This window comes from Miniopterus schreibersii (genome assembly GCF_964146895.1).
Source record: "Miniopterus schreibersii genome assembly, chromosome: 3".
Classification (NCBI taxonomy): Eukaryota; Metazoa; Chordata; class Mammalia; order Chiroptera; family Miniopteridae; genus Miniopterus; species Miniopterus schreibersii.
Window position 1 is genome coordinate 62,778,549 of NC_138103.1, and position 26,105 is coordinate 62,804,653.

Sequence of the window (26,105 nt, forward strand, 5' to 3'; positions counted from 1 at the left end):
CTCATATCCAACTAGGAGACTGTGTTTTACGTACAGACAGAAATTTATACAGCCTAATTATAAGTGAGCAATTTCAACGCTATTGTTCAGTTTATAAAATAACTATATTGGAAAAACATGTTAGGTGGATTTTTTCCACAGTTCATCTTACATTTGACATGATGTTTCAACACAACCATGAGACTTAAAGATTCCTCTCCAGTTAATGCAAATAGAGAAATAATTATTATTAAATTAGTAATTCTTCAGTATCAGACTATTGCTATGATACGTTCCTTTGCAACTCTATCATCTCTATTCAATAACTGGGGTCAACGTGAAACAAAACCTATTATTTTGTCACTAAAATCCCATAGAGTGGCATTCGAGCCTGGCTAATGCTCTTATTTTTTTTTCCTTCACTCCCCCCCCCCCCGCTGTTTTATTGAGAAACAATTGGCACACATCATTATATCAATTTAAGGCACACAGCACAGTGGTTTGATTTACATATATTGTGAAATGATTACTGTAATAGGGCTCGTTAGCATCCATTATCTCATATAGAAACAATAAAAAGACGAGAAAAAAGGTATCCTTGCGATGAGAAGTCTTAGGATGTACTCTCTTAACAACTTCCCTATATATCACACAGCAGTGTTAATTACGTCACTGCGCTGTACATTACATCCCTAGCACTACTCATCTTATAACTGGAAGTTTGCACCTTTTGACTACCCTTCTCCTACCCTCCGCCCCCTGTAACAACAAATCTGATCTCTTTTTCTATGAGTTCAGTTGTTTTTTGTTTTGTTTTGTTTTGTTTTCTAGACTCCACATATAAGTGAGATCATACAGTATTTGCCTTCTCTGTCTGACTTATTTCACTTAGTATAATGCCTTCAAGTCCATCCATGTTGTCAAAAATGGCAGGATTTCCTTGTGTTTTTTTATGGCCAAATAATACACCATTGTCCGTGTCCTTGGGTTGTGCATAGATGCGTATAAATTCTCTGGTTAATCTCTCCCCCTCCACCCACCTGCCCTCCTCCATCCCTCTGACATTCGTCAGTCTTAATTCCACTCAGTAGTGAAAAAGACTGAAGAGCAATTTCCAGGTCATTGGGTTAGGCATTTGAGAAGATGTAAGTATTGCTGGACAATTTCAAAGAACACTGGTACATTGAAAGTACATGATTTTGTGTGGGAATGATTAAGGTACCTGAGAAATCCATGACTCATTCTCAATGCATTTTGCTCTGAATTCAGTCACTTTTACTTCATTTCCTTAATTCATATTTCCACAAGACAAGGTTGACTATGCATAATGGGTTTTGTACAAATGTCAATTTAGAGTGCCTTGATCTTCTACTATATTTCACATATATTTCATGTTATTGAAAATACAAACTCATTCCAAAATTTGGATCTTGGTTTTTAAAGTTTATATCATAATCTCACAGGCACTAGTTTACTTGTTTTGTGAGCATTAGCTCCTTTAATCTTCACAAGAACCCTAAAAGATAGGTTCCACAACTTGAGGAGAGGCAAAGAGAGGTTAATTAAATTGCCCAATATCACACAGCAAAAAAGTGGAGGAGATAGCATCTGACCTTCGGTGCCATGGCTATACTGTCTTCCTATTATTGCTTCAGACACTTATACATTTATTTGTTCAACAAACTTTGAATAGAGTTTTGAAAATGAATGACAGCGTCAGGCTACTGCTATAAGACACTCCTTTGTATCCTACTCATCAACTATTAATAATTGGAATCAATTTATAATAAAACTTCTCTTACTTAGATTACTAAACTCTCATGGACTGACATTTAAGATTAGCTAATGCCTTTATTCTGAAAAGGCCTTTCAGAGAATCCAGATGATTTCTTTTTTCCAGTCCTCAGAATAAAAATTCATTTAAGGTAGAAATTGCACGCGCGTGTGCACATACACACACACTCTGAAATAGACCTTATGTCATCCCTAATAGTAAATAACACAAAATATTAGCACATAATTAGAGATAAATTATAGTCCATTTCATAGAAAATAGAATCCCTCAAAGTTTAAAACAATAAAAAAACACCACCACACACCTCAATGGGTTTTAAAGCCTATTAAGAGTATTTAGTAAAAGTGATCACAGGAACAACAAAAGCAAAAGAATGCAAACTTTCCAAACTGTCTGTAATTCGATTACTTCCTACTTTCAGATTAAGGTCTGATTTTTTAAAACCACCTTTATTGAATAATTCCTAAACAGACTAACCAAACCAAACAATACAGAAAAATACAGTTGAAAGGCAAATCATTGCATCAACACCAATACAATAATAATATCAGATATATTAGTAGCTGACAGGATTGCCTTAAACATGTGATACAAAACAATCAATGAATAACATCTGGGCTTGAATTAAAGGGAGAGGTGGCTTGTGACTGATCTTCCTCCAGGTGCAATGAAAAAAAGTATGACTTATTCAATATGTTTAACCTTCGGGTAGTTTTCATTACAAATGCTTTTTACAAACTTAAATCAAAACAGTCTAAGTTTATGGAAATATATTAAATGTTTAAGTGTAATCATCCTTTTCGATCAAAAGCCTTTTCAGAAATTGAATACAATAGTTTCCATTTTCACATATTATAAAGCTCAGGTCAATTAGTATTTTTCAGTAAACTCTAAACATAAGAAAAACACAAAATAAGATACCTTATAACCAAAACTGCAATTCAACAGCTGTTCAATTTAATCCAATGCCCATCATTCAGGTAACATGGAAGGCATCGTACCAGGCAAGGGTGAATTCATAAACATTGCCCTTCAGAGTCATAATTCCTGGTAGAGACAGGCGTGCAAACATGTACCTATAACGCACAAGAGCCTGAAATACAAGCACCAGGAGCAAAGGGCCGTGGAGAGGGCAAGGAAGGTAAATTCATTCCAGCTGCAGGGGAGGGCACAGGAAGATGAAGGGGAAATTTTTAAAAGGCTCCTTAAAGGTGTCTGAGCTGAGCCTGGTAGGAAAAGCAGACCTTTAAGAGGCACGAAAGGGATGGATAAGGGCATTCCCGGTGCCCAGGCTGGCTGACAACACACTAGGGGCACAGGGCAGGAGTGTGCAGGGAAGGCGGGAGCCGCCACGGAGACACGGTCTGTGCAGAGGGACGGAGGGAAGTTAAGAAGGCCTGGCGTTGGCATTACACTCCACTATTATTTTTAAAAGAATTAATTATGAAAGCCAAAAATGAGAAACATTTCCTACAATATACTTCATTTCCTACAAAATACTTCCAAACTTTAACACGTGTGTGATTTCTCTCTTTGTAAATAATAATGGAAAGTAGAACTGCATGCGCTAAATTTTTGGAGTAGTCTATGCAAAAATTAATGTGCATAGCACAAAAGTTTGGTTTGATGGGGTAAACAATATTTTAAGCAGTTCATTTTGGTAGGCAACAGAAATGCAAATTACCTTCAAATAATATTAGCATATTGTAAATAGAAACTACATTAAAGATTAGTCTCAAATTTCTGTGCCACTTCTCACCAAGTTCAAAATGATAAACGTGTGCAGTATCCTGTCTCAAATCAATTCCATTGGGCATGCTTCCCTCCCCCGGAACATCTCAGCACTTAAAAGTAATTTGGGATGTGGTTTACTTTCTGCACTTTGGAATGAGAGCTGCGGAGGGACATGCACCGTTAGGCAATTCTTTCTCTACAGTTTCCAGCACAAACACCTTCAACTCTTCAAAAGTTGCATTTACTGGGAGATGCTACCAAAGCACACATCACACACGAGATGCCTTTGCCATTTCCAAAGTGTGGCAGGGGTCAAGCGTGACATTTCGTGGTAACTGGAGCTACCAGTTGAATCAAACATATCATGTGGGGCCTCCAGAAGTGCTGATGAAAAATGGGAACAGGAGACAGCTGTTTTCACTTCGGACATTGTCCCCACTGCTACATGAAAGGGCCTTAAGTAATGCAAGTTTCTCTTGGACCTTTGCCTGGATGTCGTCACCACCTGGCACTGACACTCCAGTTGGCCAGGCCGATCTGTCCTCCTTGGAGCTGCAGAGAAAGTCCGGCCCACTGAGGAGGAGAGTCCAGTCAGAGCGTAATGGACTGTGCCACTCCTGCTTTACTATTATTGTGTTGCTGTTTTTTGTGGCCCCTGAAAAGAAACAGCACAAAGGTGGGCCTCAGCCACAGCCTCAGTCAAGACCATGGGGATATCCTGCATGAACCGCGTTAATCGCACAGCTAAATCAAACCTGCTCCAAAATGCTTTCCTGGATCTGCCAGTCATAATGTAACAAGAGCAGAGATGGCTCAGATGGGGGTCCGCTGAATAAAGACTTACCTTGGCGGATGAAGGTCTGGCTGGTGTCCAGCAAAATATCACAGCCCTCCACGATCATTCTTTCTATGGCAAGGTTCTTCCTTATGTTTTCAGTGTCACTCACTTCATCGTGCATTACCCTGGCAGACACGACACAGGCAGGGTCACTGTCATGAACTTTTGTATGGCCCAGCAGTGTAACTGGCGCTGTGAGGGAAGCTGACTTGATGTCCAGGCTTCTACAAGCCATGACCCAAAGCAAGGCCAATGTACATCATGCCTCTACATGATCGATGGGTCAGTGATCAACGAGTGTCCTGGGAATGCTGCTGGTAAATGCAACAGGAAAGCAACATACTATTTTATGAAAAGCTTTCACTGAGGATTGAAATTAGGATGCCATTTCTCAGAGGCGGAGTAAGTTAGAGACCTCTGCACCATTTATCCCACATAAGCTATAGGAGCACAGATATAAATAACTGTTTGAGACACTGGAAAGCTACTGATAAAGCCAAGATATACAGTCTCCAGCTTCCTGCCAATATGAATACGAAAATGCAAAGAAAAGTCATTTTTCTATTATGCTGAAAGAAATGCGAACATTCTCAAATTTCAACCAAAGTACACCTGCTCTCAAGAGCTATCATTAAACTTTTGGGCGAATCTGAGCAGCTGGATTGTGTGTTGCTTCTTGCTCTCTAGACATACAATTAGGTTTCCACAAAATAACTTGCTGCTTTCCCGTAACAGGCCTTTATTGCAAGTTCTCTGCGTACCTGGACAGTTCCTCAAGTTTTGATTTAGCAAATTCCAAACTTTTCCTCTCCACATGTTCATGGGGTGTATGAGCTAAGAGTTCATGAAGCGTGATGATATACCTAGGGATCTAAATGCAAACAAAGGCCAGTGTGAGCGACAGGTGAGGACCAGTAATATCTGGGCATTCTCTACTGTGCCATGATCACTTCCAAGCTCATCTCTACTCTTACGGTTTTAATTGCTTTACAAACATATTTTTTAAAGAAATATATTTTGGAACACTTAAAATGAATTACACTTCAAACTTTCTCTCTCTTTCTCTCTCTCATACACACACACATTCCCCAGGAACACATGAAAAGAGTAATAAAATGTTATGTTATAAAGAAATTGTTTCTTTAGATCTTTAATATAATCATACACTTCTTAATCATAATTTTTGAAAATTGGTTCATAGGGAAACAGATATAGTTATCATCAAGTCAGTAGAGTCTATACATTATATATATTTGTCTGTTTACAAAATTTTAAAAAAATTGACAATCTTACTGTAATGTTCTCTTTAAGGATTAAAACTTGGGAGAAAATATGTTCACCCTTATTACATTCTGATTCTGCTTTACCTCAACTCATCCTTCTAGCAGTAAAAAGTATTGCTTGATTAGATTATTTACTCATTCTTTTGTTTATAAACAGACTATCTGCATTCTGTCAAAGGCAGAAACTCCACCAATCCCATGAAGGTTTTAATAGACTATAGCAGAGATTTAACTCAAGTTACAGTGATTCAACATATTTAACTTTTACTGCTTAGAAACTAAAATTTTTTAGAAAGCAGGGACCGTGATTTAATTTTAATAACATACATGAACAATAGCTACCATAATGCTGCTCACTGTGGATCGGATCAGGTGCTTAAGGTTTGCACGTGCATCCAATCCTCCAACAACATAAGGAATGTTTCCCATTTTACAGTAAAGGAAACAAAGTGTGGAAGGGTCAGTAATTTGCCCAAGGTGGCCTCATAGTAAACGGCAGAGCTGGCCACGAAGCCAGCTCTGACCAGTGCATTAGCCCACTAAGTCAGCTCCAGCACTGGGGTCTCACTCAGCACTTGAAAGGACCTCTGAGAATGAAGAAAGTAAAACAATTTCGCAGGGCGCTTTGGGTATCTCCTTGCATTCTGACCTGAGGTGTTGGTGGCTCTATCCACAGATTTGCTTTTGCTGCCTTGCAGGTGGTGGCCTTCTTTGAGGAATTTACTAACATTTACTGGATGCCTATTTATGTGCGGAACACAGAGGGCAGCGTCATCAGTGCAGACATCAATCTGCAGCTCCTGCTCTGGATCACATCCTAGGGAATGTCATTAAGTCAAGCTTTCAGCAGTGCATTCAGACTCCCTAGTCATAGGAGGACGGGGAACAAGGAGTCCTTCCATCTGAAGGCTTTCTGCTTCTCCATCCCATAAACTCACCAAGACAGCCTGTAGGCCTGGCCCACCTGGGAAGGCTCCTGGGATAAGTAGGCCTTCCAATATCCCTTTTGCATAATCCCATGATTGATAAAAGTTTGTCTCTAAGTTAGTAGTCTACAAGGAAAGCCAGGCAATCACCAGCTAATGTACTCAATTTTCGTAACAAAAAGGGCAGGAGTGGGAGAGCCTGACTACTTATAATACACTGGAAACCCACAAAACTAAGCATAGTCAGTACCTTCATGATCCTCCCCCATTAATTCAATCTATTTTAGAAAGCTCCTTGGCTAAGGTTCAAGAGGATGGATTTGAAATTTAGCAACTGGCCCTTTCCACTTTCTAGAGGAGGCACAAACAAGCCTGAAACTGCCACAAAGTGGGCAAAGAACGTTCTACAGAGAAGTGGACAGCTCTCCAAAGAGCTCATCTATATATTCAAGAGATGATTATAAATCTGTTCTCCAAAACCCCAAGAATCATAGAAAGTACTGTCTAGATCAGAGATTTTCAACCCTTTTCATCTCATGGCTCATAAACTAATTACTAAAATTCTGCAACACACCAAAAAATATATTTTTTACCTATCTGACAAAAATACAGGTATAATTTTGGTTCATTCACACCGGATGACTATTGTTGGGTTGACTGTTGTCTCTCTTTTTTATTTGACAATCTAAGGGAAAAGAGATCAGTGCCCCTGACTAAATAGTCAGGTATTGCATGCTTTAAAAATTCTTGCCCCACACTGGTTGAAAATTACTGGTCTGGATGAATCATAATTCTGCTTTCAATTGTGGAACAATACTTAACACTTTAGAGACGTTAATTAGCTTGCTCTCCAATTACAGTACCAGGCGGCTACTTTCTGGAGAACATCTAATGGTGCCGTTCTTGTCAGAGGCAGATTTTATGATTGGCTTACCTATGGATTTATGAGCAGCTGAAGTCAATTTAAACAGTCCCAGACAAGCCACTGTCTTTGCTAAATAAAAATTATTTTAATGACTGCATTATTTTCCATTATAAATTTCTTGGCAACACTTGGACTTGCTTGTCTGATAGTTCGATTGAGGATATATTCATTGCATCATCCAAATTCTAAAATTCTTTCATGTTTCCATAGTTCAACATAGTTCATTAACAGCAGCAACTGACTTAATGGGCAAAGGGCCCAGAAAAAGGTAGAATAAGACACTTTTCTCTTCTACACATACACAGGCTACAAGTTGCCAATCACCTTTCTCCCTGCCTCTGCTTCCACACCAACCTCTGTCCCACATACAAGCTAAAAAAAATAACTCTGAAAATAGGCCCCTTGGCAGTATGAACTAGGGTCATCTCTTCCACTGTTGCTATACATCATAAAACTGAAGTGCCCACCCTCACCCCAAGGTGTCCAGCCTACACCAGAGCGCGGAGGAAGTCCTACTAACATAGAATGTATGCAGAGAGAGCAAATGCCTCATGACTATTTCACCTCATTAGTAAAAAAGCAAAAATGGAACAAGAGTAGAATGGATGTGGGCCTAGTAGTAAAAACCTTTACACTTCTGGAAAGAGCAATAACCCCCCCTCCAAGTGTTCCACGTGTCACTCCAGAGAGACAAGTAGGAGGGACAGATAACAAAGGAACAAGACAGGGGAGAGACACCAACAAGCACAGGGCCCTTGGGCAGCAAACTGATGATTTCCCCTTTGGGTCTATTCAAACCAGTTACAGGGAGGCCAAATAGTTATGGGGAAACAAATAAATAAAGAGCACAATTCCATGCTCTTTCAATTTGCCCATTTCTTGCAGTTGGAACAATTCTGGCCAAATTCTCTAAGTTTGAGGTTTCTCCCAGAGCAATGGCTCTCATAAACTGAGGCTTTTGGTTACCCTGGTCTGGAAGAATCCAGAAAATCTCAACATCTGATCCTTCAGCTAAATTCTAGGGTTTGGGGCCACCACAGTCTTGGCAGGGGCAGAGAGGGCTGGGGTCCTAGACGAATGCAAGCTGCTTACACCACCACGTAGTTACCCAACTAAACTTTCAGAACCGGTCTAGTGCAAGTAGTATCACAGAGCCAGAGAGCTAGTACTCAGGAGATAACTAGAACTCAGCTGCCTCAATTTAGAGATCTAGAAATGGACATTTAAATTGGTTCAATTATTTGCCCCAATGCTATGAGCAAGACATCCAGGTCTCCTAAAGATTCCCAGTCCAATGGCCCTTGTCTGATATTATGGGAAGTACTTGTGGTCAATCAAAATGCCAGGTCATTGTTACTGGGCTTAAACTCCACGGGGAGGGAGGGGAGGGTGGTGGAAGAGCACCACAGCATTATTAAGAAATCCACAGGCCTTTCCAATGCCCCACATTCAACTATTGGACACTTCAACTACAGTGCAAGTGTAGTCTGCCGTTTTACAGCATTGCAGAGAGTCCCACCAGGGAGAATTAAACAGCACTTGGAAAGACATTGGTGGGCTGTGAGAGAGGGAGCTGGGCACCTTTCCAAATGTTCCACGTGTCTTTCACACTCTACCTTTGTATATTCACCTGAGTTGGGGTTGCTGAGCAGATACAATTTAGGGTATTTTAATCAGAACCTAGAGGCAACTGCCCAGAATTCAAATAGAATCTCAGAAGAACACTGCATTATACAAAATTTGTTTCACTGCAAGTAAATCTTAAATTACAATTTTGTATAAAGTTACCAAAAAATAAAACTTTTTTTTGCTTTGAAGTTTTCCTTGTGAAACATTTCCTCAGAGAGGCAGAGTTCAAACAATCCAGTTCCATGAAAAAGCACAATAACATTAAAAAGTTTCACTATACTTAAGCTATTTCAAATGCATCTTTTTGGTTTTTAGAAACCTTACTGAACTTCTATGGCAACTTCCAGGATTTCAAGCAGGACTGACAAACTTTGAGACAAACAATTACAAACCAGACCAACATTCCTTTCTGAAGCTAGAAAATGATCTGCCAGAGTCAGCAATGCCTGTTCAGGGGGACAAAGATCCCCACAGAAACCCAAACACGCATAATTCGGGGAATCGGTTTACCACAGGACAATTTGGAGGGCTGGCCAGAAGCCCCATAAATTCCACATCGGAACACTCGATGCCTTTCCAAAAGAACAGAATCAACACTTCTCAAGAGAACAGGCAATTCAGTTCACATTTTGGCCTCTGCAATTCTCCCTCAAGAGCTCTTAATGGTCAAGTCCAAGATACAGGAAAGGACATAAGTGTACTTGATCCCTTGGGCTGTTCTAATCCCACAAAGAATGTCACGACAAGCTCCGGCCTCCCTGCAGCATCCTGAGAGGGACCAAGAGTCCCTGATCCGGCCAGTGCCTCTGGCTCCTAAGTGTCCACAGCCTCTGAGACCGGGGAGGTCCTCCTCTTGCTCTCCAGAGCTCCCGCCAAGGGGGACTCAGCAGCCGTACGACAGGGTGGGGAGGGTGGGCAGAAAAACTCCCACCCCCGTAAGAGTCCGCTCCACTTCTCAGGAACCTTCTACGCAGCCAGCATGCACTGGAACATTCGCACAGCATCCTATTTCTGTAACCCTAATAATATTTTTAAACATGCCGGAGGAGGAGGCTTCACGGAAGAGGTCTGTGTGGAATCTTTTGGTAAAGAGAAAATTGTGCTGCTTTTCAAAAAAATCATTTTTTATGTAATTGTCTAAAAAATGCCCGGCTTTCTTACATATACTAGACAGAGAGAGAATGTGGGGCATAAATTTGTTTATCTCAGGGTCAAGCTCCAGATGTCAGGTGATGCATATGTGTTGTCTTTCTTCACAGGGGATCCCTGCACTCTCTCTCTGCTCTAACTAGGCATGGGGAACACTGAGCCGGGGCAGTGGCTCACAATATGCACCCCAGAGGACTCACCTGAAACATTGGATAGGTCAAGAACGTTTCTAGCATCCTCCCTTCACAGGCAGGGTTGGCTTCATACTGTTTTAAGAGCTTGTCAAAATCTCTGTTTTGCTTACAATTGGCAAGCACTTGGAGGCTGTACTGGTGGTTACGCACAAACTCTTGATAAATGTTCAGCATAGGGAGCAAAATGTCAAACAGATCAGCTGAAAGAAGAGGTAAAATGGCAGTTTCTTTTGGTGATCAGTAAATTACCTAAGGCACAGGGGAGAGACTGTGTTCACCCAACGGGAGTGGCAGGGAGTGCTCCTCCCAGTACCAGGTGTCACACATGCATGGGGACCCAGACCAGATGCCTGAATGACCGATCGGACAGAATGTTCTCCGGGGCAGAGCCTGACTCTAGCCCCAAATGACCATGACAGGCCAGGGGAAAGGTAAGTAGTAGGGCAGGGCCAAAGGCCAATGAGACAGATTCCCAATGGCTAACGCAGCTCACAAGTCAGTGGGAAAATTCAACAGCTCTGGCTGAATAACGTTGAAATGATTTTACTCTCATTATAGCCCTAGTAAGAGAAACTAAAGCATGCACTTACCTAAAATTAAAGTAGGCCAGTTTGCTATCCTTGCCTTTAGTCCTTGATGAAATATCTCATGAAGAAACATGATTGTTTCACTACAAAAAAATGCAAAAATAATATAATTTAGCCCTGAGCGAAGCCATTGTCACCCAACGTGGGGAAATCTCCTTCCTTCCTCATCATAGCAAAGCCTAGCTTTTAATCACATGTTATCAGACTTCTTTTCATTACGCTCCCCTTCATCTGCAGACCCAGCCTCTCTTCTAACACCTGAGCTCCTAGCCCCAGCTCACGGCCAGGCTTTTCTCCAGCACTCCTCCTGCCCGAATTCTTGTCATGATTCCTGTCATGACTCCAGTGTGCACACAAAGAACATTCCAATACCCTGGCATCTTGGGGCTCTGAACTCCCCTCCTCCAAGATTTTGTCCCATCTTAAAACACACACACACACACACACACACACACACACACACACGCGCTTTTTCATACTTTTTGCTTCCCCCCAGGTTCCACCCTGTCTCCCTGCCCTTTCTCACAGCACCCCTCCTTTGAAAGCTTGCCACGCCCTCTCTCCAGTTCCAGTGCCTCCATTCTCTCCGTCGGGCTTTGATTCTCCCGCTCCCCCCATCAAATTTACCAATAGCGCCAAGTTATTAAACCCACGGTCGGTTCTCAGTTACGGTTTTGTTTGGCCTTTCTGACCTGGTTGTCATTCCCTCTCGCCTTGGTCTTCAGGACAAGCCCCCTTCTGTTTCCACCCTACAACTCTAACGACCCTCTTCCCTGTCACTTTGCAGCCCCTTCCACCTCCAAAGTCTACACGTTGGGATCACCCGGGGCTCAGTTTGTGAGGGGGGCACCTTCCCCAACACGCGCACCCCCCCACTCGAGGGCGCGAAAACACGCCGAACAGAGAAGAAAAACAGAAAACTACACGCCAAGACTCAAGGTAGCGACGGACAAATTGGACCGATAATGAAACACAAACAATAGCTGTCCTATCTTCAGGATCACAGACTCATAAAAGTGCACTGTTGAAGACCACTCTTTTAAAAGTAGAGCAAAAGCGCTTTTCAGAACTGCAGACGGGCTCTTCTCGGGCCCTCTGACTTGTGCCGGACGAACCTGTTGAGGAAAATGCTGCTGACGTCGTCGTGGCTGATGGGCGGCTTCTTGGAGCTGGCGGCCATCCGCAGGGGCCGCAGGAAGCCGTTGACCAGCACGTAGAGCTGGTGGACGTACTCGGCCTCGGCCTCCACCATGGCGAACACGATCTGGTTGCGCTTCCGCATGCTTTCCGCGTGCGGGGAGCAGATGTAGTCCTGCACGATGGTCTTCCACTTCCGCCGGCACAGCCAGCCGCGCATGAAGCTCTGAACCTGCAGCGTGGGGGAGGGGAGGGGGGGGAGGGGGAGGGGGAGGGGGAGGGAGGGAGGGGGAGGGGGAGGGGGAGGGAGGGGGAGAGGAGGGGAGGGAAGGGGGGAGGGGAGAGGAGAATGGGAGGGAGGGGGAGGGGAGAGGGAGAGGGAGAGGGAGAGGGAGAGGGAGAGGGAGAGGGAGAGGGAGAGGGAGAGGGAGAGGGAGAGGGAGAGGGAGAGGGAGAGGGAGAGGGAGGGGGGAGGAGAATGGGAGGGGGAGAGGGAGAGGGAGAGGGAGGGGAGGGAGGGCGAGGGGGGAAGGAGGGCGAGGGGGGAGGGAGAGAAGGGGAGGGGGAGGGACGGGGAGGGGAGGGAGAGAAGGGGAGAGGGAGGGGGAGGGGAGGGGGAGGAGGGAGGGGGAGAGGGAGGGGGAGGGGAGGGGGAGAGGGAGAGGGAGAGGGAGGGGAGAGGGAGAGGGAGAGGGAGAGGGAGAGGGAGAGGGAGAGGGAGAGGGAGAGGGAGGGGAGAGGGAGAGGGAGAGGGAGAGGGAGAGGGAGAGGGAGAGGGAGAGGGAGAGGGAGGGGAGAGGAGAATGGGAGGGGGAGAGGGAGAGGGAGAGGGAGGGGAGGGAGGAGGAAGGAGGGCGAGGGGGGAAGGAGGGCGAGGGGGGAGGGAGAGAAGGGGAGGGGGAGGGACGGGGAGGGGAGGGAGAGAAGGGGAGAGGGAGGGGAGGGGAGGGGGAGGAGGGAGGGGGAGAGGGAGGGGGAGGGGAGGGGGAGGAGGGAGGGGGAGAGGGAGGGGGGGGGAGGGAGAGAAGGGGAGAGGGAGGGGGAGGGGAGGGGGAGGAAAGGAAAAAGGTAAGGCAAGAAAAAAATGAGAAAGAAGGTAAGGGAGGGGAGGGGAGAGGAGAGGAGGGGAAGAGAGGGGAAAAAAAGAAAACAGAAGAAAGAGAACCTCAGGGAGCTGGGAGACGAGCTTTTTAAGTCTGCTAGTAAAGGTGTCCATCCTGCGCTACATGAAACACTGCTCTTTCATTGGTGCGCTAATGGTCCCACCCTTAGAATATACAATGGCAGGCTTTTTTCAAATAGCAGAAAAAAATGATTTAAAAAATAATAATTTTATCAGTTTTACAAGTTCATTCCATAAGCTTAAGGTGTTTAGGCCTGCCAATATGGGTATATAGGGTATAATAAAATATGGTAACATTACATAGTTATTAACATTTCAGGAAAGGAATGAATTAAAGGTTTATTCTTTAACAATAAAAAATCAGCTACTTTAAGAAAATATTTTAAACTATAGTAAAAAAAGTCATGACATAAAATGTATCATCTTAACCATTTTTAAGTGTGTAGCTCAGTAGTATTAAGTATACAGGGGTGGGCAAAGGTAGGTTTATAGCTGTTTGTGTGAAAAATAATACAATATTAATAAATAATAATACAAGAATAAACTGTGTTTTGTGGACTCACAACTGTAAACCTACTTGTGCAGCACCCTATATTCACATTGCTGCACAACAGATCTTTAGAACTTTTTCATCCTGCAAAACTGAAACTCTATACTCATTAAACATCAAGTCCCCTTTCTCCCCTCCCCTCAGGTCTTGACAACCACCATTCTTTCTGTTTCTGTGAATTTGACTACTTTAGAGACCTCGTGCAAGTGGACTCATACAGTATTTGTCTTTTTATGTCTGGCTTATTTCACTTAGCATAATGTCCTCAAGGTTCATCCATGCTGTAGCATGTACCAGGACTTCCTCTCTTTTTAAGGCTGAATGATATTCCATTGTACATGTGTACTGCTTTTTCTTTTTTTATCCATTCATCTTTCAGTGGACATTTGAGTTGCTTCCACCTCTTGGCCCGTGTGAATAATGCTGCAATAAATATGGGAGCACAGATATCTCTGTAAGATCCTGCTTTCAATTCTTTTGGATATGGACCCAGAAATGGGATTGCTGGATTATGTGGTAGTTCTATTTTTAATATTTAAGGAACCACTATGCTGTTTTCCATAGCAAGTAAATCATTTTACAATCTCACCAACAGTGCATAAGAGTTTCAATTTCTCCACATCTTCATCAATACTTAAAATTTTGGGTTTTTTTTTTTACAGTAACCATCCTAATAGGTATGAAATGATATCAAATTGTGGTTTTAATTTGTAATTCTCTGATGTTTAGTGATGTTGAGCATCTTTTCATGTGTATATGACTACTCCAAAAATGATATACAAATGGCCAATTGTATATCATCTTTGGAGAAATGCCTATTCAAGTCCTTTGCCCATTTTAAAATTGGGTTATTTGATTTTCTGTTATTGTTGAGAAGCTATTTTCTTTAAGTTTAAAAATAAATGTTAGAGATGAACTCATCCAACTTTTTTTTTATAGATGAGTAGACTAAATTTCGTGGAAGGCTACAAGCAGACTTGGTGTTCTTTCACCTTCTTTTTGTTAACTATAAGGACTCTTTTTTCCAGCCACATGGACAAAATAAATGTTAACAATTTTCAATAGTTGTTATTTTGTGAAAACAAACATAAAATATAGTTAAAAATCCATTTTTCAGAAAATATGATAGCCTCTACAACTGATCTAAATTCCTAGGTGTGGTTTGAAAAACAATAGGCACACCTCACAAAGTGCACTGGCCTGTGTGTATTAGCCAACAAGTATTTACTGACCATCGTTTAAGTGCCCAGGGAAATGCTGGGTACTAAACAGACAGGTGTATATTATAATCCTTAGCCCAAAGGCTCTGCAACTAACCTTGTGAGCGACCTTGAACTCTGGTCCTCCCTTTCCTCATCTATAAAATAATTGACCAAATATATCTGAGGTCCTTTCTAAATATAAAAAGGTTGTATGATAATTTATTGGGATTTGTTATATTTAAGTGGCAGATTCAGCAACAAAGCAGGTTGCAAATTTACATATAACTGAAAGCATTAAATCACTACCAAATCTTTTTTTAGTATCATCATTATCTATTCACACATTCTTATACTTTTTATTCTTTCCATACTATTTCACTCACGTGGTCTAAATTATCCTGTATTTAAACAACTACTTTTCTTTTGCAGTGTTTAACATTCTCTCGCTTACGTACTCATGTTGACAGCATACTATCAATTTCCTACGGGCATTCATACAGTTGGTTTACCCAAACAGTAAAAATCAACCATATTTTAATAGAAGTATGTAGGGGAAATGATATGTATATTATTTGAAGAAATCTAATGGTAAATTTCTGTGAATTATAACCAATTTCAATTTTTGGTCTCTTGAAGTTAAAAAATTATGTTGATATTTTTCAAGATCAGAATAGAGAAACTAATTTATTTGTAAACAGCCCTTTTTCCACACAGACATTAGTTTGATTTGGAAAAGAAAAACAATAGAGTTAATTTCAAAATCTATTTAACAAGTTTAAAAATAGGTTTAAGAAATTATTTCTACTAAGAAATAGGAAGTTATTAAATGTAAAAAGTATTTACTTTATCATTATTCTTCCATTTAACAGAGTAGTTTTACAAGTCAACTAAATTGAATTTTGTGTTAAAGAAAACTTTTCTATTTACTTGGACAGCTACATCCTGCTGAGCAAAAGCTGGTTCACTTACTTCCTGACAGATCAGTTTCTAACAACTGGACTGAAAATTGTATTTTACTGATATCTGTGCTTACATGTAACTGCATACTATTAAAAGAAAGGCAATAATATTAATCTTGTAACACAATAACATAAACCAAATTCAATTTATAAAGTTATAAATTCTATGTAAGGAATTATGTTATTTTACTTTTTCATTTCTTAAGAACTAAAAACGTTATAACTTGGACCTAAGAAACATTTCTATTTTAAATTCTAAGCACTATTTAGTTAAAGTTTTATTTACAACTGAAGGGGAATAATTATTTAGCACAGAGAAACAAGATTAAGAAATAATTAGGAACATATAAAGATTTTAATGGTGAGGCTTTCCACATAATGTTAACAAAGCTGAGTAAGTGCTTCAAACAGGACCATTAAGATTATAGAACTCAAAATCTAGATGACATAAAGCAAACACAGTAGACTAGACTGAGTGCCAGTGTCTGGTTAATTATAAAAGTTGTACAGTTACAAATAACAGTAAGATGGAAAAGAGCTGCTGATTATGTGGATGTTTAACAAGAAAGAAACAGTAATAAACCAGAAATCTGAGCAGATGTAGTGATTTACCCAATCTTCTCACATGTTCATAAAACTAAGCACTAAAGGCTATGGCTAAAAAAAAATATTTTTGAAATGTAATTTAAAAAAACACTCCCCCAAAATATGAAGCAGTACAAAATCAGGAGGTTAAATAACACTTAACCCAACTGGAGAACACTACTATCTTAATGTCCAGTTTTAGCATCCTTCCCACAGAGTCCAAAAGGGGATTCTCAGGACTGGAAAGAAATCTCAAGTTGAAACTTTTCCAGAAAAGTAGTCATGTCTGGATCACTCTGGAGGGCAAGTCTGGGAGCCATTAGAACAGAAACACCAAGGTTATCAGCTCAAGGACAGGGTGGCAAAGACATTATTACAGAACAGATAACTGGTGGCTGTGCTCCTCCACAGCCGAAAACACCCAGCGTCTTACCTTTTTAATCTTCTTGATGTCTGGGTCCTCATCTTCTTGATTGCTTTGGTAAGGCCTCATTCGTTCCTTTGTTTTATTAAGAGCGATAATCTAGAACACAAAGTAGGTCCATTTCATGACCTGGAAAATACTGAATTATTGCCATAACCCATAGGAAGTTATGTCTACAAGGTAGGTTATGAGATCCTCAGGAAACATCCAGCTTTTAGTCACTCTCTCTGCCTTTGGTGCTGCGTCAGGGGAAGCATCAACTTCACCCCAAGCCTGTTTTGTTTCGTAACTACAAAAGTGCTTATAAGAAATGCAGGCAGCACGGTGGGACTTGGAGAGTATGACGCTAAGCGAAATAAGCCAGTCAGAAGAAAGACAAGTATCACACGGTCTTACTCATATGTGGAATCTAATGAACAAAATAAGTGGATGAACATAATAGATCCAGAGACACAGAAGCACGGAACGGACTGACAGATCTCAGATGGAAGGCAGGGGGTGGGTGGGGGAGAGAATAACCTAAGAACATATATGCATATATACATAACCCATGGACACAGACAGTAGTTGGTGAAGGCCTGGAGGGGGCACGCAGGGTGGAGGGGATCAATGGGGGGAAAGGGGACATTTGTAATACTTTCAACAATAAAGATAAAACAAGACAAACAACAAACAAACAAAAGAAGTGCCTGTGGAAATGTGAACTGGGATCTGGGATAGGAGAAATGTTGGCCCCAAGCTCAGCCCTGACTGCCAGCTATGACCAGGCCCAGGCCTTCTCAGAAGCTGAATGACATGTCAACCGTCTTGCCTGAAGGCAGCTGCCTAGAATGCCCTGTGGTCTCCAAATTCAGTGACACTCAGCTCAAAGCTAGTGGTTCCCCTGTGGGAATAATTAACCTGTGGCCTTCCAAGTACAGATAGTATAGCAGACTCACAGGTCTCCTTGGGGAAACGGTAACTGCAAAGGGAACTTCAGAGCCCTAGTGTTGGTCCCAGCCAGCCAAGAAAAGGTAAAAACATGAAAAGGATTGAAACAACCTGGGATCTCTTTACATCTCCAGCTCAGTTCTATGACCTGCAAGGGGCAGCTCAAGACCAGATGGCCTCTCGACTGCACTTAGTAATAAAATTCACTGGACTGCCACTCAATTGCAGGCTCTTACAAACATAAGAACCTACACAGCAAACACAGAGCTAAGGGATCATAATTGCTCCCTCTGACCCGTCTTGTCTTTACATTTTATCCCCACACCAAATACACATCTCTGCCACATTCGGTCAGGAAGTGGGAAAATAAAAGGAGTAGGAAATAAATTACGGCTCCTGTCAAGAGACCACACGAGATATACCTGCTACTGACAGCTTTTAACTGCAGTCTATATTCAGACTAAAATAGAACATAGTGCAGACAGATACGCACACACAGATAAATATTGGGGAACACTGCATGGTGCTGAGCTTCTCTTACAGAGGAAATGCCAACCTCTTTCGCTTAACAGACAAGCATCTGCTCTAGCTTACTGTGGCAAAGAAAGAACACAATAATTTTGTTTTAAATTACAGTGCCTGATATAGTCTTTTAAAATGCAGGTTGGTTAAGTTTTCTGTTGTTGTTTTCACTATATCAGATTTCAGGGTTGAATGGGGAAGTTAACAACACTAATGATATGGTGAGCACGCTCTGCAACTGATCGTCACCGAAGCAAGCAGGTCCCAGATGCAACCAGCTCGTGCCCGTGCTCCGCGCTGGAGGTGATGCAGCAGGAGGTGACACCCCTCACGGGATTCACAGGGGATGTCTTAGAGGAAGGCGTGAGGAAATGAAGAAGAAAATGTTGTCCAATGACGGGAAAGTGATAGTTACCAAGGCTGAGGAGCCTGGGTTGTTTGTCAATAAGGACATAATTAGCAGTAGGTTTCTTTCTACCTTGTTCTTCTCTTGGAAGCTAAGAAGATGCTAATGCGCTGCTGGTCAAAAAGAAGGGAAAAAACTCATTTTCTACATTCCTCTTCAAGCCTTTAGCTATTGATCACTTCCCACGAGGAATGGCAGGATAGCAAGAAAAGGTGTACATATACCTTTCTGTGCCTTTCTGGATATAGATACAGGACCTTGGAGAGAGGGAGGACCCAGGCGCACTGCCATGGCTGCAGATGCTATGAGCACCTTCTGCTGGCATCAGTCTCACTACCTGGGAGTACAGGGCCTGAGAAGTTCACACTGAAGGGCTGGGGGGAGAAGAGGGATGCAGGAACCCCAGCTTCAGGGAAAAATGCACCCTAACAAATGTCTTATACTTTAATTCAAATGTGTTTTTCAAAATTCTAAAGGGGAGAAGGTTGGACTCCTTAGATCTAGAAAAAGTAGTTATTCTAAATTCATTTTTTGGTCCTTCCTTAGTTGTCCTTTGGACTTTAATGGAATCTATGACAAATTCTCAGTCACCATTACCCTAAGAGTCCATCTGGAAACAGTTAAATATTATAGTCAGCTCTGCATATCTGATCAAATGAAGGACATCAGGAGCACAGATAATTTTAAAAAATAGCCTAGCCCAGTCAGGCGTGGCTCAGCGGTTGAGCGTCAGCCTAGGATCCAGGAGATCATGGTTCGATTCCCGGTCAGGGCACATGCCCGGGGTGGGGGCTTGATCCCCAGTCAGGGGCATGCAGGAGGCAGCCAATCAATGACTCCCTCATCATTGATGTTTCTATCTCTCTCCCTCGTCCTTCCTCTCTCTGAAATCAATAAAGATATAAAAAAATAGCCTATAATCCTGATATTTTATTGAAGCATATTTGCCTAATTTTAACATAGACATTAGATTCATTTCTAATGGAGATCAGGCCTGGCCATGCGGCATGTTGATAGCAGAGAAACTAAGTTGGGATTAAAAATTTGCCTTGATAGGCCTTAAGTGGTCATAAGGAGATGACAGTAAACATGAAACAATGGGAAAGAATCCATCAACTGGGAAATACCTCTGATTTAAGCCTTTCGATTTCTGTATCTTGATCTTCGAGTTGATGCCGTAGTTGGTTAGCTGCAATTTTTTCTGTCTCTACGATCTGAACTAGATGAATGTACTTCTGCATTAACACTTCCCTCTCGATCAAAATGTCTGCATAACTTGGGAGAAAATTACAGTTAGTCATAGAGATATTGTTCTATCACAGTGCCATATAGAAAAGCATGCACTACATTAAAAAAAAAAAAAAAAGCCATAAACATAGCTTGCTTGGCTAACTCTACTTTATGTAAACCTTAGCTTTTGGATTATATTTGGCACCCTCTATCTATAAAGAATTTGAATCATTGTTACTTTACATATTTTTTAGTCGAGTTCATTTAATTATGGCTGCCACCCACAATTTTGCCATATCAGTGAGAAAACTGCAAAGGAAATCTATTGTTTTATAAAGAAAATAGTACATCTTTTTTAAACAAAGAAACTGAAGTATTTGAATTGATGGCACATACTTGGTTTCCAGGGATGACATCCAGAATATTTTACCGGGTAAGGCACTAGCCAATCAGAGGAGACTTGCCACCAAGCAGAATAAATGCAACAACCATCAGAACAGGCACCAGCTGAAAAGAACTATGATGGCTGTACCAGCAACCACCAGCCTTGATTCGCTGTCTTTAGGATTTTGAGACCACTGACTACCCTTGCACTTTCTTTCCAAAAACAACAGAAGCAAAAATTTCATTCTGGAAATAAGTGCAGATTCTTTGGGCCCTAACTCCAGCAATCTAACCTGTGTCCATTTCTTTGACGAAATGTGGTAAAGGCAAACTCACTGTGAGATTTTTATTGATTATGCCAGTCTGTGGCATCTAAATTTTGTCTCCAGATCTTGCACTATTCAGAGTGGTAAAAATGGATGTTGCTCAATTCACATAATCTTTCCCAAATGGTGTGATAATAGCAATAATTAACAATAGTTTCTATTTATTGAGTGTGTAGGGAGTACTGTGTATACTCTCCTCTCGCCCTCCCAGCAACCCAAAGGGATCCATTTTATCATCCCAATTGTACAAAGAAAGAATCTGATCCTCACAGAGGTCACACAGCTAGTAGGTGGCAGGGCTGGGTGGGATTCCAATCAAGATCTGTCTGCCCCTAAGCCCATGGTCTTAACCACAAGCTAAACTTTCTCTAGTGAGAAATGGTACACTGGTTATAAATAAAAATACTGCAGCAGACCTGTTTTGAGATATCGGCCCAATCTTCTATCCACTTACATCTTCTTTAGGGAACGTGGGCCCTGGCAGCTATGTCTTTACCACAAAACCTGCCCTTAATGACCACACTAAACTGCTCTGAAAGGAGATAACTGGCCCAGGCTAAACCAATTAGATCCTTTCTCCTTAGAATCTGAGATTATGCCTCTGATCTATTTGCTTGACTTGAGATGATATGAACTTGGAAACTCAGGTTGCCATTGTTGGGCAGCCATAGTTGGCCACATCGATACCAAAACAAAGTGAGTCTCCTGAGAGAGAAAAGAACAGCAGATGTTCAGAAAAGTAGAGACAAGAGAGACAGAAAGTCTGAGGCAGAAAGGTAATGACTACCTGGGTTCCTGTCAGCCTTCCAGTTTCTGGTTCCAGACCCTATGACATCTGAATATAATTGGACCCTTAGGTTCAGTGAGATATTGCCGTTTCCAGCCAATAAATCTTTTTTTTAACCTAAGCTAATTTGAAATGGGTTTACGTTACTTGGAACTAAAAGACAATTCTAAATCATCGTCTGCATTTACATCACGTGTGTTATTAGTGTTAGACAAAAACATATTGTCAGAAAGGAAGTCTGTGTAAGTATAAGTGGGAGGAAGGGAAAAAAAGGGGAAAAAAAAAAAGAGCAGAGTTTCAGAGTTTTCATAGAAATATGCTTTGGGAAACTTTTAAGGGAAGGAGTAATAATAGAGCATGAGAAAAGTAATTATACAATAAAAATTTGCCCTATCTCATCAACTTTATCAGAAATATGCCAGATTTATTACAAATATATTAGATCAGAGTTAGGTAGCAAAACAGTATTTTTATTTATTTATTTTAGTTTAGTTTAGTTTATATTTTATTTTATTTTATATTTTATTTTATTCTTTTATTTTATTTTAAAAAGAAAGAGCCCAGTCCAGATGTGTGGCTGAATTCATGCAGACTCATCACCAACGTCATCCCCCTATCAATTCCACAGTCCCACTGAAATGCTACAAAAATCATTTTCTGTGTGAAGAATGAAACCATAGCAGCATTATCAAACAGGGAAACATGCCATCACCAGACCAGAAGCTACATGAAATTCCATGAAGAGACAAACTAAGTGAATCACAGTTGTGGGAAGATTAGAGTAGAGGAATCCGCACATGCAGACACATACAGAGGTGGGCAAAAGTAGGGTAGTAATAATAATAATAAATACAATAATTAATAAATAAATAATAATACAAGAATTGTTTCACATACAACTGTAAACCTACTTTTGCCCACCCTTGTATAAGTGTGGTTCCTACTAAGAGTGAACAGAGAAGCTTCGAGCTCAGAATCTACAAATACAAAGAATGGGAACAGGCAAGGAGATGATAGTTAGGGTATTTCATTGAAGTGCTTTCAGAACATGGGGAAATAGGCTCCTCCTCTTCCCGACACCCAAAATAAAGAAATAAAAGACATAGCTGGCCTCAGTAATATGCCAATTCACAGCCCAAGCTGTGCTCTCCGTAGAAAGAGGCCTCCTTCCTAATGAAGACTCCTAAGGAGGAAGCTGAATTCAGTGAGAAAAGAGCTTGGCTTTACTCCAGACATTCACTGTAGACACAAAGGGCAACCAAAAAAGAGAAGGCATTGAGAGGGACCAGGAGGGAAATACACTACATTAATTTTCTACTGTATAACAAATTACCACAAACTTAGTGATTTAAAACAACATTTATGTATTATCTCATAGCTTCCATGAGTCAAGAGTCCAGGCTCAGTTTAGCTGGATCCTCAGCTCAGGGTCTCACAAAGCTGCAATCGGGTGTTGGCCAAGGTGCATTCTCATCTGGAGGCTTGAATGGAGAAGTACCCACTTCCAAGTTCATTCCGGTTGTTGGAAAAAATCATTTTCTTGCAGCTATAGAACTCATGTGGTTTGCTTCCTCAAGGCCAGCAAGAGAGCATCTCTGACTTCAGGGAAGGCCCTAGTCCCTTTTTGAGGGCTTTCATCTGATTAAATCAGACCCATACAGGAAAATCTCCCTTTTAGTTAACTCAAAATCAACTGGTTTAGGACTGTAATTCATCTGTAAAATCCCTTTTCCTTTACCATATAATGTAGCTAAGTCAAGGGGAAAACTATCCCAGCATGTTTGCCATGAACTAGTGGCTGGCAGCAAGTTATAATTTCCACCCATGCATACTATAGGGTGTGGAATTATACAAGGGGGAGTCCCAGCCTGTTTTCCTGCTGTCTTCCCACACACTCCAAAAGGAAGCCTACAGATGTGACACAGACCCTGCATTCACAGTCTCAAAGTAAACTCAGTCACAGTACCTATAATAACCCACAAGGTCCTTCATTAGAACAAAGATCACTAGACACTTGAGAAGAACAATCCCCCAAAACCAAGGTGTCTCCAGTGGGCAGCATCTAAAACAGCTTATTTGCTGGCTGCCTTCTTAGTGGTGGTTACCTTCTGGTAGTGTTCATGTCCTTATGTCATCCCTTCCTCTTGAGTATGAGCTGGACCTATGTGACTCACTTCTAAAGAATAGAATACAGCAAGAATGATGAGATGGCACTTCTGAGATTAATTTACAAGGAGACTCTGGTTTCTATCTTGCTTGCTTCACTAGCTACTGTCTTGTGGGTTTGCTCAGAGAGAAGTCAGTGCTGTGCTGTGACCCGCTCTGTGGAGAGGTTCACATAGACAGAAACTGACAGAGATCCCTGGCCAACAGCTGATGAGGAATCGAGGCTTCCATCCAACAACTGATAAGGGAGTGAATCCAGCCAACAACCACATAAGTAAACTTGGAAGTGGATCCGCCCCCCATTGAGCCTTCAGATGAGACTGCACACCTGGCTGTCACCTTGATTGTTGCCTCGTGAGACACGCAACTAAATCATCCTTGTATTCCTGACCCACAGAAACTGTGGGGGGGGGGACAATAAACTGTTTATTATTTCAAGCACTGTGAAATAAATTATTAAGCAGCAACAGATAGTAAATACAGCCCCAAATGAACAAACAGAAAGACACTAGAGGATACAAGGCTAATTCAGGCAACAGAGGTTTATTATCTTCAGAGAGATATGGAAGGAGATCAGATAAGGCAAAAAGGGACTTATATGAAAAAAATTAATCAGATAACAAGAGGAGTTCTTGGAAACAAGAAAATGATAATTAAGATATTACAGGTCAGTGAATGTGCTAACCAATAAACCCAACATGGCTGAAAACTAAGCTGGTTGGAGAGATAAAGAACACTGAACAAAAATACAAACAGATTGGAAATATGAAAGAAAAATTGAGCAACACGGAGTATAGATCCAAGAGGTCTAATAGCTATCTTATGACATTTCCAGAGGGAAAAAAACATAGGCTGTGATGGGGGGAAAAGCATCAAAAATGAAAGAAGCCTTCCCTGAACTGAATATGGTGTAGTCTGAATATAAAAGAAAGTCTAGACAGAATAAATGAAAATAGTTCATACCCTGACACATCCCAGTATAATATCAGTGCTCTAAGGACAGAGAAAAATTATAAAAGCTTCCAACAAGAAACCACAGATTATCTAAAGAAAGTGAGAATCAAGATGACATACTTATCAATCTGTAACTTGGGATGCTGGGTCACAATAGAGAATTGAAGGAAAAATATGTTTAACTTAAATTCCTACCCCAGGTAATCAATCAATAGACCAAGTGTCAGTTCCAAACAAAAACAGTTTAGTAACCTCCACACTTACAGCAGGAGAAAAATTATGAGTTTTTCCAACAAAATGAAACACAAAACAAAGACATAAGATGACTCAGAATGCAAGAATACAAGCCAGAGGAAGTGAAGGAAGCTAGAAAGAAATGAAAAGTGAACACATACAAGATTCTTCTTCAAGAAGAAAATATTCAATTGCCTCTGATTACTTTTCATTCTCCATGGAACCAAACATCAACCTTGATAGTTTGGCACACAATATTTGTATAACCATGATCTAAATGCCCCTTATTTTTTAATTTTCAGAATCAACAAAGGCTTAAATTTAGGGCACAGAAGGTAAATATTTAGAAGTTTATAAATAGAGAATAAATAATAAAAGTAGACGAGGGAACAGGATTCTAAAGCATGAAAGGCTCTGGAGACTAATATAGTCTCAGGTTTTCACCCTGCATAAGATGCCAGAGTTTTGATTGAATGCATGGCAAGATCTGACTTTTTAACAGGACCACACTGTTTGCTGCGATGGGAAAGGAAAAATGTTGGGGTTGGAGTGAGGGAAACGAGTTGGAGGCTCCACAATAATCCAGGCAAAAAGGTTAAAAACTGGTCCAGCACCTGACATGGGGTCCAGCACCTGATGTGGGCATGGAGAAAGGGTGACTGATCCACATGGTGGGAGCCTTGGGATGGGTGCCAAGATCTGAGAGGTGTGTTAGATGCCACCTTTGTCTAATCCTGCCCATATCCAGGTGGTCACAAAGTCCTTTGAAGACTACCCCCCACATCTCTGGAATACCTTCCACTTGTCTTCCTAAGTGTCACAGCTCTGGTCCTTCAGGCCTTATGCTTAAGGGAGAATGGGAAGAGCTTTGGAAGAGATACACCTGGGACCAATTTCAGGCCAGGACTGCCTTCTCACTGCTGAGACTTTGCTTGGTCGGTGTTCCAGTAGATGAAATGTGGAGACAAAGTGCTGTGTACATTGTCTTTTCAGCCTATGAGCCCTGGGGACCCACGAGCAACTGGGTTAGTTTTTTTTATTGTCTAATCTCTACAACTAAATCAACCATGGTGGACAGATATGACCAAGAGAACAAAGACGAAATATCAGGTCATTGGGAATGTCCAAAGTTCCATCCCCAGCTAGC

The 26,105-nt window shown here is 41.4% G+C and overlaps 1 protein-coding gene across 2 annotated transcripts in view; it reads right to left on the minus strand.

The window, feature by feature from the left end:
• The window catches only part of RASGRF2 (Ras protein specific guanine nucleotide releasing factor 2), a gene marked incomplete at its 5' end in the record, with an annotated part of 164,424 nt that overhangs the window by 82,435 nt on the left and 55,884 nt on the right, over positions 1 to 26,105 (minus strand). For both annotated transcript variants that reach the window (XM_081132240.1, XM_081132239.1), the window contains 7 exons: positions 4,353 to 4,471; positions 5,108 to 5,217; positions 10,459 to 10,652; positions 11,043 to 11,122; positions 12,155 to 12,408; positions 17,029 to 17,118; positions 20,005 to 20,152. In XM_081132240.1, coding sequence (XP_080988366.1) covers positions 4,353 to 4,471; positions 5,108 to 5,217; positions 10,459 to 10,652; positions 11,043 to 11,122; positions 12,155 to 12,408; positions 17,029 to 17,118; positions 20,005 to 20,152 — 995 coding nt within the window. The remainder of the gene's footprint in view (positions 1 to 4,352; positions 4,472 to 5,107; positions 5,218 to 10,458; positions 10,653 to 11,042; positions 11,123 to 12,154; positions 12,409 to 17,028; positions 17,119 to 20,004; positions 20,153 to 26,105) is intronic.